This window comes from Dasypus novemcinctus, chromosome 18 (genome assembly GCF_030445035.2).
Source record: "Dasypus novemcinctus isolate mDasNov1 chromosome 18, mDasNov1.1.hap2, whole genome shotgun sequence".
In the NCBI taxonomy this organism is placed as follows: domain Eukaryota; kingdom Metazoa; phylum Chordata; class Mammalia; order Cingulata; family Dasypodidae; genus Dasypus; species Dasypus novemcinctus.
The window spans coordinates 4,195,185-4,212,222 of NC_080690.1; the positions used below are offsets into that span (position 1 = coordinate 4,195,185).

General features: G+C 61.6%; 1 protein-coding gene across 6 annotated transcripts in view; it reads right to left on the reverse strand.

Moving 5' to 3' along the window:
* Window positions 1-573: 573 nt before the first annotated feature.
* Window positions 574-17,038, reverse strand: part of KIAA0513 (KIAA0513 ortholog) — a 75,052-nt gene continuing 58,587 nt past the window's right edge. For 4 of the 6 annotated variants that reach the window (XM_058279628.2, XM_058279630.2, XM_071209040.1 and 1 more), the window contains 9 exons: window positions 16,715-16,785; window positions 15,333-15,540; window positions 14,740-14,780; window positions 14,184-14,250; window positions 12,326-12,403; window positions 11,142-11,171; window positions 7,665-7,745; window positions 7,155-7,249; window positions 574-6,208 (listed from right to left, as the gene is read on the reverse strand). In XM_058279628.2, coding sequence (XP_058135611.1) covers window positions 6,159-6,208; window positions 7,155-7,249; window positions 7,665-7,745; window positions 11,142-11,171; window positions 12,326-12,403; window positions 14,184-14,250; window positions 14,740-14,780; window positions 15,333-15,540; window positions 16,715-16,785 — 721 coding nt within the window. In that variant the 3' untranslated portion in view covers window positions 574-6,158. The remainder of the gene's footprint in view (window positions 6,209-7,154; window positions 7,250-7,664; window positions 7,746-11,141; window positions 11,172-12,325; window positions 12,404-14,183; window positions 14,251-14,739; window positions 14,781-15,332; window positions 15,541-16,714; window positions 16,786-17,038) is intronic. The other 2 variants (XM_058279632.2, XM_058279631.1) reach the window with 1 other exon arrangement.

Consider the following 17,038-nt stretch of genomic DNA (forward strand, 5'->3'; position numbering starts at 1 on the left):
CCCTCACCTGCCCGAGTCACGTGTGAGCTACGACGGCCGGTCCTGTGAGGGGGCTCTACTTGGAAACAGGGTCTTTGCAGATGTGATTGGCGAGGCCCGTCTGGTGTGGGCGGGCTCTGGTCTAGTCTGACCGCCGCCCTCGGCAGAGGGGGACAGGTGGACACGGGCACAGGCGGACGAGGGAGGTGGCCCCGGGGCAAGAGCAGAGGCTGGAGTGGAGCCGCCGCAGGCCCAGGAGTGCCAAGGCTGGCTGGCGACCACCGGGGGCCTCTCTCACGGTTTCGGGGCGCGTGGCCCTGCCGACACCCTGACTTCGGACTTCTGGCTCCAGCACTGGGAATAAATGTCTGCTGTTTTAAGCCACGTCTGTGGCACTGTCACAGAGGCCTCATGACATCACAGCGCCATGAGCTACGCGTCTGAACAAATGCGGATGCGCTCCGCTCAAGTGGGAGGACATCCATTGGACTCTAGGAAAAACGTTTTCTTCTGAAAAGTCACTGGCGAAGCCGAGATGTTTGGAAAGTCTGTACAAAGTCCTCATAGATACGTTACAACAAAAATCAGCCAGTCTTTTAAAAAAAGATAATTTATTTGAGTTCCCACTTCTGCCAATCTGAGGTGTAATATATATGCATATCTATCTCTTTTCATCACAGGAAACAGATTTGGCTTTAGCACTGTTTTGAGATCTTCAACCTTGAGGCTCTCTCAGTCTTAAAATACAGTCTATAGAACTTCTCTTAGTGGGTGTGAGTTGCGTAACTATAATACACGAAACGCCTCCATCACGGAACTCTATTTCTAGGCTACTAAAGAGGCAATGCTTGAATGTGACAATGGCGAGTTTAAGTCCCAGACAAACTCAGGTGAAAGAGAAAACAGGTATATGCAAATATATGCAAAACAGCACTAGGCTCCTGCAGTTCTTAAGGGAGCCGGTAACCGCCTCCCGCCCGCAGCCTTACCGAGGCAAGTGCTGTGGTTGCACTCCGGGCACTTCCTCATGTCCGGATGTCCACTCGTCTTTCTCCTGCTGTCCTCCTGGAAGACCCCAGGGGACAGTCCCCGGCTTTGCTCCTCACCTCACTGGGCTCCTCCCCGCAGGGGGATTTAGTGTGACGCTCTCACAGGGCAGAAGAATCAGGAGTCCACTGGTTCCCAAGCTTTCCCCCGTGGCGGCAGGCCCCCCGCCCACGCTTCCTGTGTGGAAATGGGGCTCTGGGGATCTCCCCTTTTTCTCTTTCTCATAAGCACATCTGTCCAGGACCACAGAGGGACAGGCACGGCCCCCCAATTCTAGTTTAGTGCCAAGTGCGCTCTCACAACAGAAACCCTCTTTCTGGTACAAGCGCCCCCCCTTCAGGCACAGCTCAGGAGGCCCCGCCCCTGCCCCGTCAAACCTGGAGGTGGGGGCAGGTACGGGCAGGCCGGAGCCTGCCACCCACCACGTCCCACGCCGCCCTGCGGGAGGGCAGCCCCAAGGGGCCTCACTCTCTCCTGGAAGGAGCGTCTTTCCAGTGGTGGCCAAGACACACCCCCCCCCCAGGGACGCTGCCCCTTGCCTGCGGGGCCAGGCCCCACTCCCGAATCCTCTTACCCATCTCGCTCTCCAGGGTCCCCACAGTCCGGCTGAATCAGGGGCTCACCCAGCGGCAGCATGGGGGGCTCCGGGTTCCCCAGGGAACAAAGCAGCCTGGCCCATGGTGCCTCTCCTTCCTGAGGCTCCAAGGAGGCCCCCCGAGGACAGACCGCCAGGCCCAGGCATGGCGAGGGAGCCCCCGCGCAGAATGAGGGCCCTGCAAGGGCCTCTGGCCTCCCGGTCGCGGGCCAGTCGGGCGGAGGTGGCTGTAGCATGGAGTGGCCTTGGCTGCGTGTGCACGGCCTGGAAGCCACCCATCCATTTCACAGCTGGTGAACCAGCCCACGCCGGCCACGTGACAAGGAGCACGTGCCGGGAACGTCCACGTGCAGTCACTTGGCGAGTAAGTGCCATGGGCCTGAGGTTTGGACAGTGAGGAGTGTCCCTTAGGGCTGTCTGCAGCCAGTGCGAGCCGCCTTTGCTGGGAAGTTCAGCTGACAGCTTTGCAAGTGAGCCATGTCTCCCAGGAGCATAAAATCAACCAGCAATTTCCAGGAAAAGGAGGTGAGACCACGGAGTCTAAGACCAAAGCTTCCGCAGAACCCAAAGGCCGGGTGGGGGGAGCAGAGGGAGCCGAGAAGCAGCAGCCCCGGAGCTGGAGGGCCCACCCAGCCGCTGGAGAGAGGACACTTGCCTCCCTACTGCCCTTCTGCCCAGAGCAGAAAGAGGCTGCCCTCCTTCTCCCCTCTGTGGCGAGAGGCCCCTGCTTTCCAAGTCCTCTTGGGCTGAGCTCTGGCTGCTCTCGGCTTCCTGGCTCACCTGCAGCTCGGGGGGGGGGGGGGGGGGGGTGGACAGTAGAGCTGACCCTGCCCCAGTGTCTTCCCGGATGCTCCCTGTGGGAAGCGGCAACCTGCCAGCACGCTGACCGGAAGGTCAGGCGTGGCGCTTAGGGCTCTGACCTTGGGGAAAGGTCACCCAGGTTAGACGGGAACCTTCTGGAAACTTCTTTGCATTGTCAACTCTGGGCACATTCTCACATCAGGAATCTGGAATGCCAGGTGTTCCCCAGGTGATAAACGACCCTACATGACAGTCCATGGAAAGGGAAATCCCAAAGCCATCGCCTCCACCCATGGGGACTCCAGTCTAAGTGGGGGGAGCAGAGGATCCACTCGGTCTCAACTCAAGGAAAGGAGAAAAGAACACTGGCCCTGGCTCGGGTCCTGGGGGCTGGGCGCTGCTGCTCTGGGCGGCTGCACTGGCCGAGCCCGCGGTGAGCTGCCGGGGCTGGCCCGCTCGTCTGGCTTCTGGTCTCGGCGCAGCGTGCAGGAGCTGGACCACCTCCCACCTGCCTCTGTGACGCTCCACAGCTCAACCTGCTTCTCTCTTTGGGCACTAGCCACGTCACTGCACGAATAACCTCCAGTGGCAGAGCTCGGTTCCCCCACACCTGGTTGAATGCACACACGTGGGCTACGTGCATGTGCCCACACAGCAGATGACATTGGAGGTTCACACGGCCCCTCTTAAATGTCGAGAAATATTGTTAGAATCAAAACAAAGGCCAGAGCCATCCACAGCTGCACCTCGGGCAGGAGCTTCTATTAGCGAGGAGCCGCTCGGGCTCGCAGCGCTTGGCCCAGCCGGGAGGTCGGCGGGAGCAGGTCTGACCTGCCACTGCTAATGACAGGCCCTGCGCGCTCCCGCAGGACTGCACTATTTCTTCTTGGATGTTATCTGATGCCTCCTGCAGGAGTCATCAGCTTTACAGGGAGAGCTGTTTTCATCTATGACAGAGCTCTTTTCTACAAGCTGTCCCTGTGAGCAATCCCTGGGCCAGGGCCGGCTGAGGGGTGTGTGTGGCTTTCTGCTCACCACCGGAGGCCCCTGGCCGCCGCTCAGGCCGGGGTTCTGCAGAGGCCAGGCCAGGCCCAGGGAGGACAGGAGCTGGGTGGCCCCTGCCGGGCTTCTTTAGGGCCTCACACCGTCCCCACCTGGGTGCAGGCCAGGGGAGCCCACAGCAGCAGCGCAGCCAAGGCAGAGGCCACCGCCGGCTCCCTTCTCCCTGGGGGCCCCGTGTTCTCCCAGCACTCCTCCCACCTAGGGGACCCCGAGTTCTCCCAGCACCCTTCCCCCTGGGGGACCCCGAGTTCTCCTGGCAGCATTTCCACTTAGGGCTTAGCAAAACAGATAACACTGCTAGGAGCCAAATTCATTCCAATTTTCAGGAGCTAGATCTGTAAAAGCAATGAATGAGGGGGAGAAAACAATTTTTTTTTTCCCATTTCAAGAGCCTGTCTAGGAAAAGAAAATAGAGTATCGGGATCATTTGTGAAGGTCAGGAAGTGCCTTAAAGTGCTTGGAAACGTCAAGAGAAGTCAGAGCCACAGCTGCTCCCAGGCCCTGGGGAGCACCCACCTGCCCCGTGCCGGAAGCAAGGCAGGAGCCAGGGACTTCCTAGCTGCCCTGGGAAAAGTCTCTACTTCTTTTCCAGGAATGAGATCAAACCCACCCTTCTACACAAAAATCTTAACACATATGAGGATAACTCTTTTGGGCACCAGAAAGCCTGACGCATTTCAAGGAACCACAATGAAGAAAACACCAGACAAGGAGTGGGCGAAACAGAGCCCCCACGTCGGCTCTGCAAGGGCCAGGGCGCTCCTCGGGCTCCACAGAGAAGGGAAGTTGGCACAGGACGCCGAGGGGTGGCGGCGGGTCATCGCAGGAGGGACCGCGTTACTTGATGGGGTGCCCGGGCGCCAGGGGCGCGCGCCCTTTCATCTGACACTGCGTCCAACTCAACTGAGGTGCACACTGCTGCTAGGCCTGGTGCCGGGGAGGGTCCCCCCACAGGCACGGCCCACCACGCGACCCGCGGGCTGGCAAGGTGCTGTGCTTTGCTTGGGCACGCCGCTGGGTGCTGGAGCAAGCACGCACACACACTCTCCCACTGGTGGAAAAAGAGCCGAGTTTCTGGAAGCCCCTGCTCTTTGGGTGGCAACATTTTCCATGGATGCACCCAGATCCCGCTGCATTTCACGCCCTCTGGCCACCGACTGCCCAAGACCTGCGTCCTTAGGCTCAGCTGGTGGCCGCCCACCCCTGCCGCACATTCAGTGGGCTCGGGGTGGGCAGCCTACCGGGCACTAGCTGCCATGTTTGCTGTGCTCACGGGGGGAACCGTAATTGAACTTCACTGAGTGTGGGAGGAGCTGGTGAGGGAAAAGAGGGTGGAGCTAGAAGGAGAGACCCTGGGGTCTAACTCAAGGCCAGGGACTGGCCAGCTAGGGCAGGGGGCAAGGGATCCCCGCCACCCAGAAATACTGGCACGAGGGAGAGTGGCGCAGCAGGGCACGCAGGCTGGGTAGCTGAGGGTCAGCCTTGTTCGGGGCCTGGCCCAAGGTGGAGGGGGTGTTCACAGAGTGACGGAAAGAGGGAAAAAGGCTTGGGCTGCAGAAGGTCAAAGCCCCTTCTGGAGAACGCTGGGGGTGGAGGTGCCCACTTCGCAGAGCTTGGAGATGCAGAATCCACGCCGCTTAGCAATCACTACCTGAAGCCACCCCTTCCCCGTCCTGCTTCCATGCCCGTAACACTGAACTTGGGTTTCCTGTTTTGAAACCGAGCAGCACTGTTTGCCTTTAGGAGGGGCAGTTGTCTTGCAGCTCCTTGGGAAGCTCCTGTTTCCTGCACTTCGTGCGTGGGTCAGAAGACACATGGCCGCTGCCAGGGGGACAGGTGGAACCTTCTCTGCTTCCAAAGGGAGCTGCCAGCAGCCCAGGACCCCGCTCCCACCTGCTGACATGGTGACTCGAGCGTAGCTGCCGGGGCCCTGCGACGTCCAGGGACCCAGCATCCCTCCGATGGGGGCTGGCCTGGCTACGGGCAGGAGAACGCCCTCTGCCGCCGTCCCCTCTGAAAAGGCAGGTGACTCTCTCTTCCTCGAGCCCATGACTCCCAGTTCCCATCACGTGGGGGAGAGAGACGGGGAAAAGAGCCAGCAGCAGCAACGCTGACAGGGCTCGCGCCCCCTCCCCACGGCTGCTCCCCAGCTGGAGCTCCATTGCTGGGGCGCCCCTCGCCCCGCCGGCCAGGGAAGGGCTTGGAGCTTCGAGCCCGAGAGGCAGCGCCTGCCCTCCCTGTCGTGGGCGTGGCTGGCCGCAGCTCCCGCCCCACACCGCACAGCTGCCCTTACCCACGTCCCTGCGCCCACCCCGGTCCTTCCTCTCCAGCACAGTCAGGGCGACGCCAGCCCCCGCCGGCCGTGAGCAGGGGCTGTGGCAGACGTGGTCCCCACCCCCTTCCTCTCGGTTGTCAGCTCGCAAGCTTGGTACTTGGGCACAGACTGTCACGGCGGTTCAGCTGCATGACCCAAGGGGCATGTCGGCAGGCGGAGGGGCAGCAGACACGGGCAGAGGGGAGTTCGGGGGGACGGCAGCCGATGTCTTCTAGCTGCGGTCTGGGGGTGCGGGGGCTCTGGGGCGCAGGTGTCATGCGGGTCGCGGGTGGGGGCAGCAGGCGCTGGTCCCGGGCACCGCGGTGCTCCCCGGTGGGGCTGGCGGCGGCCTCCGGGGGCCTACTCCGTGGCCATCTGCTCGATGTGGTCCCTAAGCAGCTTGTATTGCTCTGCAAGAGAAAACCACGTTACCTATGGGAAGACGAGGCGGCGCGGCCAGGGCTGCCCTGCCTGTCTCGCACGGGCGATGGCAAGTCAGGACCTTCCAAGGACAGGGGAGGTGGTGTCTGCCTTCCACGAACGCCTGGTGCCAAGCCCAAGGGCAGGGCTGTGTCTCCCAGGGGCTCGGAGCCCTCCGTCACCTACATGGCGGGCACTGGGCACGGAAATGGACTTGCACGTGGGCTCCGTACAGAAGGGGGGCACAGAGTTCCCCCGAAGCCCAGGCTCTGAGGCCACACACAGGCGTGCTGGGCGTGGCGGCGTTCTCCGCGCCCTCTGCCCGCGTGCAGAGTCAGCTGACAACACCTTGAGCTGTCCAGGCCGCCCCTAATGGACTCACGCCCCCTGGACGCCCTTTAACTTGGCCGTCAGCGCGCCATGGGAATCTTTTCAGGCCTCAAGGAAAAAATCTTTTGGTAGCAGATGGAATAACACCCCGTGGCTGGCCTAGTAGTGGACGGGAAAAGCTCATAGCAGTAACGTACTCCTTCTAGAAAAGACCCCCTCTCTGCTCTCCTGCTCTCGCCCCTCCCCCATGGCTCTCCTGACAGTGGTTCAAGGATAAAAGGGCCGGGCCACAGGGGGCAGCTCGTGGCAGAGCCTGACCTTTACAGGTTCGGGCTCATCTGTGCACACTGAGCTAGCAAGTGCACCCCTGCCCCAGCCAGCCTGGCACTCCCCATCTGGCAGAAATGGCTTTAAAAACAGAGCAAGGGTCCTGCGCATGTGAGCTGGGGAGTGAGGGCGGAGTTGGCACGGCACGGCTCATGTGCACAGGAGCTTTCCCTCCAGCAGGCTGAGACCCTCCGGCCTGCAGGGCACTGGCTCCTAAAACCCCCGCCGCCCCCCGCCGCGGGAAGCGGCCGGCGCCCCGGGCCCCTGCGGCAGCCTCACCTTCGTCCAGGTTGCCGATCACGGCCTGCTTCTTCAGGAAGTCGTTGCACAGCTTCTTGGTCAGCCCGAAGGCCAGCATGTTGTGCGTGAAGGTGCTGGAGGGAGAAACCCCCGTGAGCCTCCCCGCTCCGGCCTCCTGGGCCCGCGCGAGGCCTGCCTGGAAAGGCCGGCAGAAAACAGCCGTAAGCGGGACCAGCTTCCTGCCGGCCGCCAGGCGCTACAGGAGGCGGCTGGATTCACGAGGAACTGGAGTCGGGGGCGTGGAACTAACGCCACGCTCTCGAGCAGTTTAGGGCCATGGGGGTCTCCTGGTGAGTCGCCGGCCTGCGGCGGGAGAAGGGGTGGCTGGGGAGGGAGAACGTGGGCACAGCGTGCCTCTCCCAGTTGGTGGGGGGCCGGGCTGGGCTGCTCCGCCCCCAGGCCCCACCCGGGCCCTTCCAGGAAGGGCGATGCGGGGCGCAGGCCCGGGTCCCTGGCGCCCTGCCCCAGCGCCCTGCCCCCGCGCCTCACCCCAGCTGCCCGAAGGCGATGTTCTCGTCCACCCGTAGGCTGTCGTCCCGCTCCTCCTGCGTCATGTGGCACCACTTCTCCCTGCGGGCACAGGAGGCAACAGGAAGGAGGGGTGAGGGACCACCGCCGCGTGCCTAGCCACGCGCCCCCGCCCTGTGCCCACCAAGGGGCCCCTGGCACCACACGGGGAGGGGTGGGCAGCAGAAGAGGCCTGTGGGCTCCACCCGTGTCTTGCCCGATGGGCCCGGAGCACAAGCTTATTTCATTCTTCCCAAGATGAGGCTGCACAAGCTTATTTCATTCTTCCCAAGATGAGGCTGCACACACTTCCCGCGGGCCTGGAGGGCGTTTCCATTCCCAGGCTGCCCAGAACGTTCTTTAGGAAACGAGACCGGCCCCCTCGCCTTAGCTGTAGGCTAGAGGGTAGGAGGGGTGACGCCTGTGAGAAGCCTGGCATCGCCTGGTGCTGGGGGACCCCCACGGGAGAAGGTTCTGGAACCCACGCCCACAGGGAGCTGCACGGGCTCCGGGCTGTGGCTTGAGGCCCGGGCTGCCGGGGCGGCTCTGGGGAGGGCACTGGGAGCAGGGAGGGTGGCCAGCGGCTGAGTGTGTCCTCCCTCCTGCGTGGGGCCCAGCCCTGCCCAGAGCAGTGGCCGCGGCTTCCCTCCACCCGCCCCCGCGAGGGGATGGCGTACACTCGTCCTGCTGGGTAGTGACCCTGCGCCGGGGACCCTAACTGAGAAGCCAGTGAGGTCTGCGAGCTGCCAGGGTTGGAGCCTCGTTGTGGGGAGCTCCGAGGGGCTCCTCAGGTTCTCTGGGACAAACACGGCAGCATGGGAGCTGGGGTGCTCCTGAGTGCTCACGCCACACGCTCGGGGCAGGGACCCTACGGCCGCGTCTCGGGGAGGAACGCACGCGGCTCTGCACGGAAAGCCCCCCGCCACTGCTCACTGCGGGGGGGGCGGGCGCTGTCCGTGTCCACGTGTCCCCCTCCCTGCAGCAGCGCCCTCATCCTGGGGGGCCAGGGGCAGCCCTTTCCTCACTGCTCTGTCTAGCAGAGGAGGAGGATGCTTCAGGAGCCGCTGCGGGTGTTGGGGGAAGGTCGTTTTAGCCCATTTTCCCCCTGAAAATCCAACTCTGGATGGATGAGCCTGACTAAAAAAAGGTTAAGAGAAAGGTAAACGAAAAGGGAGGAGCGTGAGTGTGCAGGAGCCAGGGGAGCGGAGGGGCCGAGGAGAAGGAACGAGACCACGGAGAGGGTGGCCTCTCGCTCGGCTCCGCCCTCCGGTCGCAGGACGTCCTTGGCACTGCTGCTTAGCCGGGGCCACGCCACCCAGGGCGACACCGCGGCAGGGGTGGCCCTTCGTCGCGTCATCCTAACACGGCGAGGGCCCCAAGCTAGACATCCAGGTACGCTGCTCTCCCCTCCCATCCTCTTCCCCCAGCAGGACGTCCCCTCTGGACGGTCCTGGCACCTGAACCCCCGGCACCACCGGGGGCGCCGTGTACAGCTGCGCAGGCTGGGCACTGCACAACCCCGGCCGCTGGGGGAACGGCCCCCCGGGAGGCGTGCACTGTCCTGGCCTGGACGAGGAGACGAGTCTTCCTTGCTGTGGCTAGAACTCTAAGGGGGACGTTTCCCAGGACCTCCTGAAGAAGGAGGTAGGGAAGATTAGCCATTAGCGTGGGCTACGGCCCAAGCCCTTCCCCAGCGCTGAGCTCGACAGCCGAAGCTGCTCGCAGTGCACACCACAGCGGGCGGGCGAGCCCGAAGCAGGAAGTGGGCACACCGATGGCTTGATAAAAGGGAAGCTGGACGAAGCCGACTCCTCTGTCCCTGTGAGCAAGAGGATGCGGATGGCATCTTGCTGTCTGCAAAGGTTACCAGAGAAGGGAAACAATGCTGTAGGTTCGTGTTTGTCTGGGGACCTGGATTCAACACCTCCTTTAGAAATAAGCTTTTGGAAAGCAGATGTGGTTCAAGTGGTTGAGCGCCTGCTCCCCATGTACGAAGGTCCTGGGTTCAATCCCCAGTACCTCCTAAAAAGAAAAGCCTTCGTAAGAGGTCAGATAGCTCAAAAAACAACAGGCACTACATTTAAATCACTGATTAAAGGAAACAGGCCTCATGAAATTTCCACTACAAAAAAACACATCGTATTAGAAACTATTTTTTCAGTGGGCAGATCTTTAGCCATAAAAACAGATTACAAGAGATGTCTTTTAAACCATCAGAAAGGCCAGCCGAGGTCTCCCTAGAGCAGTAGAGAATGACTTTCTTCTCCCACTCAGAAGAGGACTCTCTTGCCTGACGGGGATGGAATCGTGTTTTCGGCCCCTCTGGGAAGCAGACGTGCTCTGCTGTCAGGGCCTGGCAGCCGGGCGCCCGTGCTTCCCAGCAAGCCCGGGCCAGGCTGCTGACCGCCTCGTCTGCCAGCGGGGACGAGGGGGCTGCCCCTGCCCACCAATAGGCCGAGCCTGAAACCCCGCCGTCTCCCTGTCCTTTCCAAGCATCAGTGTGGGCTCCCTGGTGGCCACTGTCAGGTGCCTCAAGTGTGTGGGTTTTGGGGGAGTGGGTTGAGGGCAAAGAGGAGACAGTGAGAAAGCTGCTTTTACAAGGTGTTGCGAAGCATATATATGTGCACGGCTTGAGCTTTTTCCTGTTTCCCTTATTCGTTTCTTGCCAGCTCTTAATCTTTAAACATGAGTGATTCCAAAGTACCTGGGAACAGGCTGTTCTCGCCTCACTTCCATCGTATCTTTGACAGTTTACTTGGTCTACTTGGGCAAATGCATCCCTCAACGTGATTCAGAAAAGTCCACCACTCCCAGGCCACCAGCAGCCCTGGGCCCCTGCGGGCTCCCAGGAAACCCCCAGGGCCTGGAGGGCCTTTGCTTGCAGGAGACCCCCACCTCACGCACAGACACAGAGGCTGGGAAAGGGAGAGAGCAGGGGGCCTCGCTTCATCGCGGCAGGAGGCACCTGCAGCCCTGGTATGCCTCAGGGGGTGCACTGTGGCAAAGAAGACAGCTGCTCCACAGCCCGGCTGCTCCACAGCTACCGAGCAGGCCGGCCTCACCAAGCGTACAGAACCGCACTGCGGGCAGGTCTCGGGGCTGCTCGGGAGGGTCGGAGCGGCTGGCTGACAGCTCGACTCACTCAAAACCAGGGCCCACTGTCCTGATGGCCCTGCTCTCTTCCCTTGAAGTGTGGAGCGCACACTCCAGGGGTTCCATTTGCTTTCTGACGATTTCAGGGCGCCCTGTCCTTGGTAAGCTCCCACCCCGGCCAGTTCAGGGACTAAGGACCAGCTCGTTGGCTGCCTGGCAACCCCGGGAGAGCCTCCCAGCGACGCCGGCTCCCAGCTGCACCGGCACCTGGGCTCGGGCCATTGCAGCAGTACAAAATGCACCCCTCCTTCACAGCCCTCGACAGCCCAGCGCTGGGGACCGGGACAGAGGCACACGGACACACACCTCTTCTCCTCCTCCTCTCCAGCATCCCGTCTGGAGCGGCAGCAGAAACAGGTAAACAGAGGAACATGTCAGAGTCATGCAAGACATGTGGATGGAAAAAAGAGAACAGTGAAAGAATGAGTTATTATAGGCTGAAAGGGGAGAGAAAGAGACAGGGTACCTGAAACAAACGTATTTTCTAGAAGTTTGAGAATGAAACAAGAGGAAAAAACCCATTTCCCTTGATGCATCTAAGTGTTTCCTTCGTTTACTTTTCCCCGGCAGAGTGTGAAATTCTCTCTAGAATCCCCTGGAAGTTTCCGCGTCCTCCCCCTCTGCCGCCCCCCCTGCCGATGCCACCGCAGCAGACCCGAGGCCCCGCAGGCTGCTCCTCCCCGGCTGGGGTTTCAGCGCCCGCCTAAGAGGAAGCTCTCCCGATACTCCCGAATGCAAGGCGCTACCGTCTTCACCAGAAAGCAGCGTCTGCTTTCTCTCCTGCCAGGGAGGAAGGTTGAGGGGCTCCCCCGAGAGGGAGGGGAGCTCACCGCACTAACGAGGAAACGAAGCCCTTGTGGCCACAGATGCCCCGGGGCTGCTGCCCCTTCGCCCTTCGCTGTCGGGCGGCGTTGTGCCGTGGGGGCAATCCCACCACCGCAGCCAGACAGGACCAAGCATAGCCCCCACGGGCGTTAGCGCCACCCACTCCCTGCCACCATGTGCATTCTGGAGACGGTCAACTAAAGGGGCAGCATGAAGGGGCAGCGTGAAGGGGCAGGCCTGCCCTTGTGGAGGCCGGAGAGACCGGCGGAGGACGTTCCAAGGAGCCGGTGCGTTGGCGCTGCAGTGCGCCCGCAGGCGCGAGCCTGGGCTGGCCCCGTGGACCCTGCCTGGGGATTCCGATCGCCCCTGCCGTGGAGGCAGGGTGGGGCCGAGGGGGTCCCGAGGGCTTCATTCAAGGGGATGTGCACATCCCAGGAAGGTCAGGCCAAGTCATGCCAGAGCCCCAGGGCAGAAAGCGCTCATGCAAGCTGAGGAGCCCCCCGAAGCCGTGTACCCCAGGCCCCTTCAGCAGCTTGCACGGCGCGGGGGCCGGGAGGGGCTGAGGGAAAAGCACGCAAGCAGCAGTTCGGCCGGCCTCCTGCTCTCCTCAGACCCAGGTCAGCAGAGCCACCCCGGGGCGGAGCAGGACAGTGCGTGGCCCCTACCTGGTGGGGGGGGACCGCTTCCTCCGCTCGCAGTGGACGGCGTCGAAGAAGGCTGCGTTCCAGAACCTCAGCGTGTGCCTGCGGGACAGAGGCAGCGTCACGGCTCTCCACGGAAACCCGGCAGCCAAGAGCAGGCCGCGGGCACACGCTCTGCATGAACTTAGGAAGAGTCTCAGAGAGGGACAGCCGAGAAGGAAAAACTTTTTCCAAGTAAAGATGCAAAGTGCCACGACTAGCAGCCACGTGTGTCTCTTACGAGGGAAGGTGGACGTGGAGTCAGACCTAAGCTGCGACACACACAAGGTGATGACGAAGCCGGGTAAATCCTGGGATTCAGCAGGGCCAGGTGGAGGCCACCACCTGGACTAGGCAGAGGCAGGCTGTTTCCTGCTTCTCCATTCCCCACGGAGGCTCCCAAAGGATGGACAGCCTTCCGGGAAGCCTGCTTTTCTAGAACAGAACCAAAATGGAAACCTGGCAAGGACACTCCACAAACAAGTTGACAGGGACACTCAACCAAGAGAAACTCTTAAGGATCAGCAGGCAGCAAAGCACGGCCTGTCAATAAAGTTTTATTGGCACCAGCCCGCCCAGTCATTCACATGTTGTTGATGGCTGCTTTCATACTACCATGGCAGGGTTAAGTACTGCAACAGAGACCACACTGCGTTCAAGCCTGAAACATCATCTGGTCCTTTACAGAAAACTTAGCCGAGAGGAGCCGAGCTCAGTCGGCGGATGGTCCCGTCTCAGCTACTGCTGGGCCCCACTAGGTTCAAGTCCTGCCTCTTCATGGCGTCACCCTGACCGCTCCGGCCTCTCCCTTGGGACGCCGGCAGCTTTCCCTGCTGCCCTGTGCAAAGGCCTGCCCTGGGTTCTGGGTGTTTCTTCCCCTTCAGGGAGGGGCCTTGTCTGACACGCCTTTGGGGTTCCAGGTGCTAATGCACCACCTTAATGGTGAGTAGATACAGATAAAATACGGCCCGAGAGCTCAGAAGTACGAGAAGAGCACGAAGGGCTGCCTGCGGGGCAGGACGGGGCAGGGCTCCCTGGGGCACGGCCACCAGGACCGTCTTGCCCATCTTTTTCCATCGCACCATAACTAAGATCTAATTCACGTACCACAACATTTGCCTGTTTAAGTATACGAGCCGGTGGTTTTTAATATATTGAGTTGCGCAATCGTCACCGCTAATAATCCCAGAACGCTTTTACCACCCCAGAAAGAAACCCTTTAGCCACCAGCAGTCCCTCCACTTCTGCTCTAGCGCGCGGCCCCTGTACCCGTGCTGCTATGTCCTGTCTCCATGGATTTGCCTATTCTGGACTTTCACATAAACGGGGTCATATGGCATGTGCTTCTTTCACTTAGCACACTGTTTTGGGGTTCATCTCCGTTGCAGCATGGACCAGAACCTCATTCCTTTTTACAGCTAAGGAGCAGTCCACTGTACGTGGGCCGCACCGCTTCTCCACTTACACTGGTGGGCATCGGGCTATCATGAGTAACGCAGCCGTGCACATTCATGGGAGAGTTTTTGTGTGGACTTAAGTTTTCAAGTCTCTTGGAGTGGAATTGTAGGGCCATACGTTAACTCTAGGTTTACCCTTTTAAAGAACGGCCAGACTGTTTTCCTCAGCTGCTGAACCACTGCACATTCCACCGCAGCGTATAAGGGCTCCGGCTTCTGCACAGCCTTGCCAGCACCTGTTACTGTCTGTTTAATGTCAGCCACCCTGTTGGGTGTGAATTACCTTCATTTTCGATGGAAACAAGAGCAGCTGGGAAGCAAACCTGGGGGCAGCATTCGCTGCTCTGCAGTGAGAGGGTGGCAGGAAGCCGCGGGCCAGAGCTTACCAGATGGGCTGCTGCTTCAGGTGAGTGTACAGGTACATCTTCTCCCCCTCTGGGCTGCACACAGGCACTGCGGGGTGAGAGACAAAGACTGAGGTGGCTCTGGTTGTGTTCCCACACGCTAGCAAACCCGTCTATTTCTTCTACCACGTATAAGAGCACGGCACTGAACGCCTGTGGTGGCTTCTCTGCTACTCGCCAAGTGCCGCGAGGGCCCCCTTCTGAGGGACAGCTGTGGGGGACGGCTAACTCCCACCCCCGAGGAGAGGGGCCTTAACTTCCTGGGGCCAACGGAGCCTGGCTGCTGCATGCCCTCCTCAGAAAAGTGGCTCTTCGAGGAAATACGGTTAAGGAAACACAGACCGGAGTTTCTGGACAGCAGCTTGGCAATCATCTAACGTGACACCCCGTGTTGTGGAGAAGGTGCAGCCCAAAGGCCCGCCACTGCCTGCCCTGCGCGCCCATGCTGCTGGTGGCAGCAAAAGGCCCCGGGGCAGCGACAAGGGCTCCCGCGGTCCCTCCACGACAGCCAGTGCGAGCTGGCGAGCGGCCCACTCACCCGTCCTCTGCTGCTTTTCCCTGGGTCTGCCTTCGTCTTCCCTTAGGGGAGAGATCACAGTCACGACAAACCGTCGCCGACAGGCTCAAGCGCCCCCCTTCTCCGCTCGTTTCTGGATGTCACCAGCGTCTCATCAGCACTGTGTGCCTCTAACGTGGCCTCGGGCGAGCAGGTGGCCCTGGGCTGTCAGCTCTTGCCGGCACAGCCGCCCGCTTTACTGCTTCTAACACGACCACCCCGAAAGGCCCCTTGAATTTCCTCTGACACCCGCTCTCCTGGAGACGTGGGGTCCGTGCGCCTCTCCCTTACGCCAGACACTGACACCCCCCGGGGAGGGAAAGGCAGCGCGGGCGCCTTCCAGACGCTCCACACAAGCCAGGAGAAGCACGCACACCGCGGGCAATTCCCTGCGTGCCAACGAGCGGGACGGCACGCGGAGACCACAGAAGGCTGCGCGGGGCCGGGCGCCGGGCTGGAGCGGCAGCCGTCCTCTCATGGCCCCCCGCGTCCCTGCGGACCCCCCGTCACCACGGTGCGCTCCACCGCGGCCGCTCCCCGGCAGTCGGGTCACCCGGGCGCACAGCGGCACCCACTCGTTTCTCTTGACGAGGGGCCCCTTCAGCTTGGTCTCCAGCCCCCCGAAGAAGCCCTTCACGTTCTCTGTCCTCGCCGACGTGGTCCTCAGGAGCCGCTCGGCGATGTCCTTCTTCTCTGCCAGCCAGCTGTTGGCGGACTTCAAGTAGGAGTCGACGCCCCCCGCGGGCTTCTCCCTGGACTCGGAGCGGAGCAGCGGGGGTTTACCTGGAGAGAGAGGGGGGAGTGAGCACTGCCCCTGCGGAGCACCCAGCGGGTGGCAAAGGGAGGCCACCCGGGACACACTGAGGCAGCACTGGGCTCGTGGAAAACGCTCCTGCCTCCACCCCAAGGTCAAGGCTGCTGGCAGGGAGAGGCCTGACGGCCACAGGGTAGACCATCGAGAGCTGGGGCCCTTCCCTCCTAAAAGTGGTCACTAAGCACCTACTGGGGGCGGTGCGGGTTCAAGTCAGGCTCAATGGGGCTGGGCTGACGAGCAGGTGAGCATGGGGACGAGGGCGGCAGGAGGCCACCTGGGGCAGGGGAGAGGAGGAGGAGGAGGAGTGGTGAAGACAGCATGGGGGTCCCACAGGTCATGGGCAGGTCAGGGCACCCTCTACAGGTCAAGGGCAGAGCGTCCTCTATTACTTTAAGCAGCTCTGCGCTCAGACCTGTCCCAGGCAAGGAGTGTGAATTCATCTTTGGGAACAAGGAGCACAGTTGGACCAGGGGTTCCACCTGACCCCGAAGCAGCAATGAGTGCCCAGTGTGGACAGCCTATCCCAGAGCAGGCCATGGGCGAAGGCCAAGGCCACAGAGCAGACCATGGGCGAAGGCCAAGGGCATGGTAAAAGGAAGCCACTGCAGAGGGAAGGAGTCGCGCTGCAGGGCCACAGTGGCCGTAGGGAAGCGGGTGCTGTGTGCTGCCCACCCCTCGCTCAGGCCATGTGCAGGCTCGAGCACTTAAGGCAGGGGGCCCTGCAGGCCACCACAACAGCAGGTGCCCAGGAAAGGGGCCGGAGGGGCCCGCGTGGCGGCAGCCTCCTAGCAGGGGCGCCTTCAGCCCAGGCCTGGGGGAGCGTCCAGCCTCAGTTCTAGACTGCCCCACCCCACCGCAGCAGCCGGCCTGGTTCACGCCTCGCCAAAGCAAAACCGGCGCCGTCCTACCCGGCAACTCCTGTCTCCGCGCAACGTCCTGCCTGCCGTGTCGATTTTCTCATTTCCTGAGCACGGCGATTTCCTCTCGACCCAGGAGGCAGGGATAACCTCCTCCCTTCAGAGCCTCTCTCTGCTCTTCCCTCCCCTCGCCAGCTTCCTGCGTCCTCTGGAGGTGGCACCGTTTTGCCTTCGACCCCACAGGGAGCTGTTTGGCCCCTTCTCTGCGCCGAGCGCCGGCTCTTACCCACGTGGTAGTAGGTGAAGCACATGGTCATGAGGTTCTTGGCCGGCCCAAAGTCGTCCATCTGGTGACACCTGAAAAGAGAAGCGGGTCTGCTGGCTGAGGACACGTTCCACCCAAGCGCCTCGCTGCCAGCTGGTTGAAACAAGACCGGAACACTCGACAGACACATCTCCACCCTCACTCCCACGGCACTGGAGAACCACAGAACTGATCCTCTTGGTCCACTGAGTCGCCCACTGCACTCGGCTGGGACGGGTGCCTGACGGGGCAGGAGGAGTTCGCCGTCAGCGAGACCCATTTCACCCAAAAGGTGCAGAGACCCAG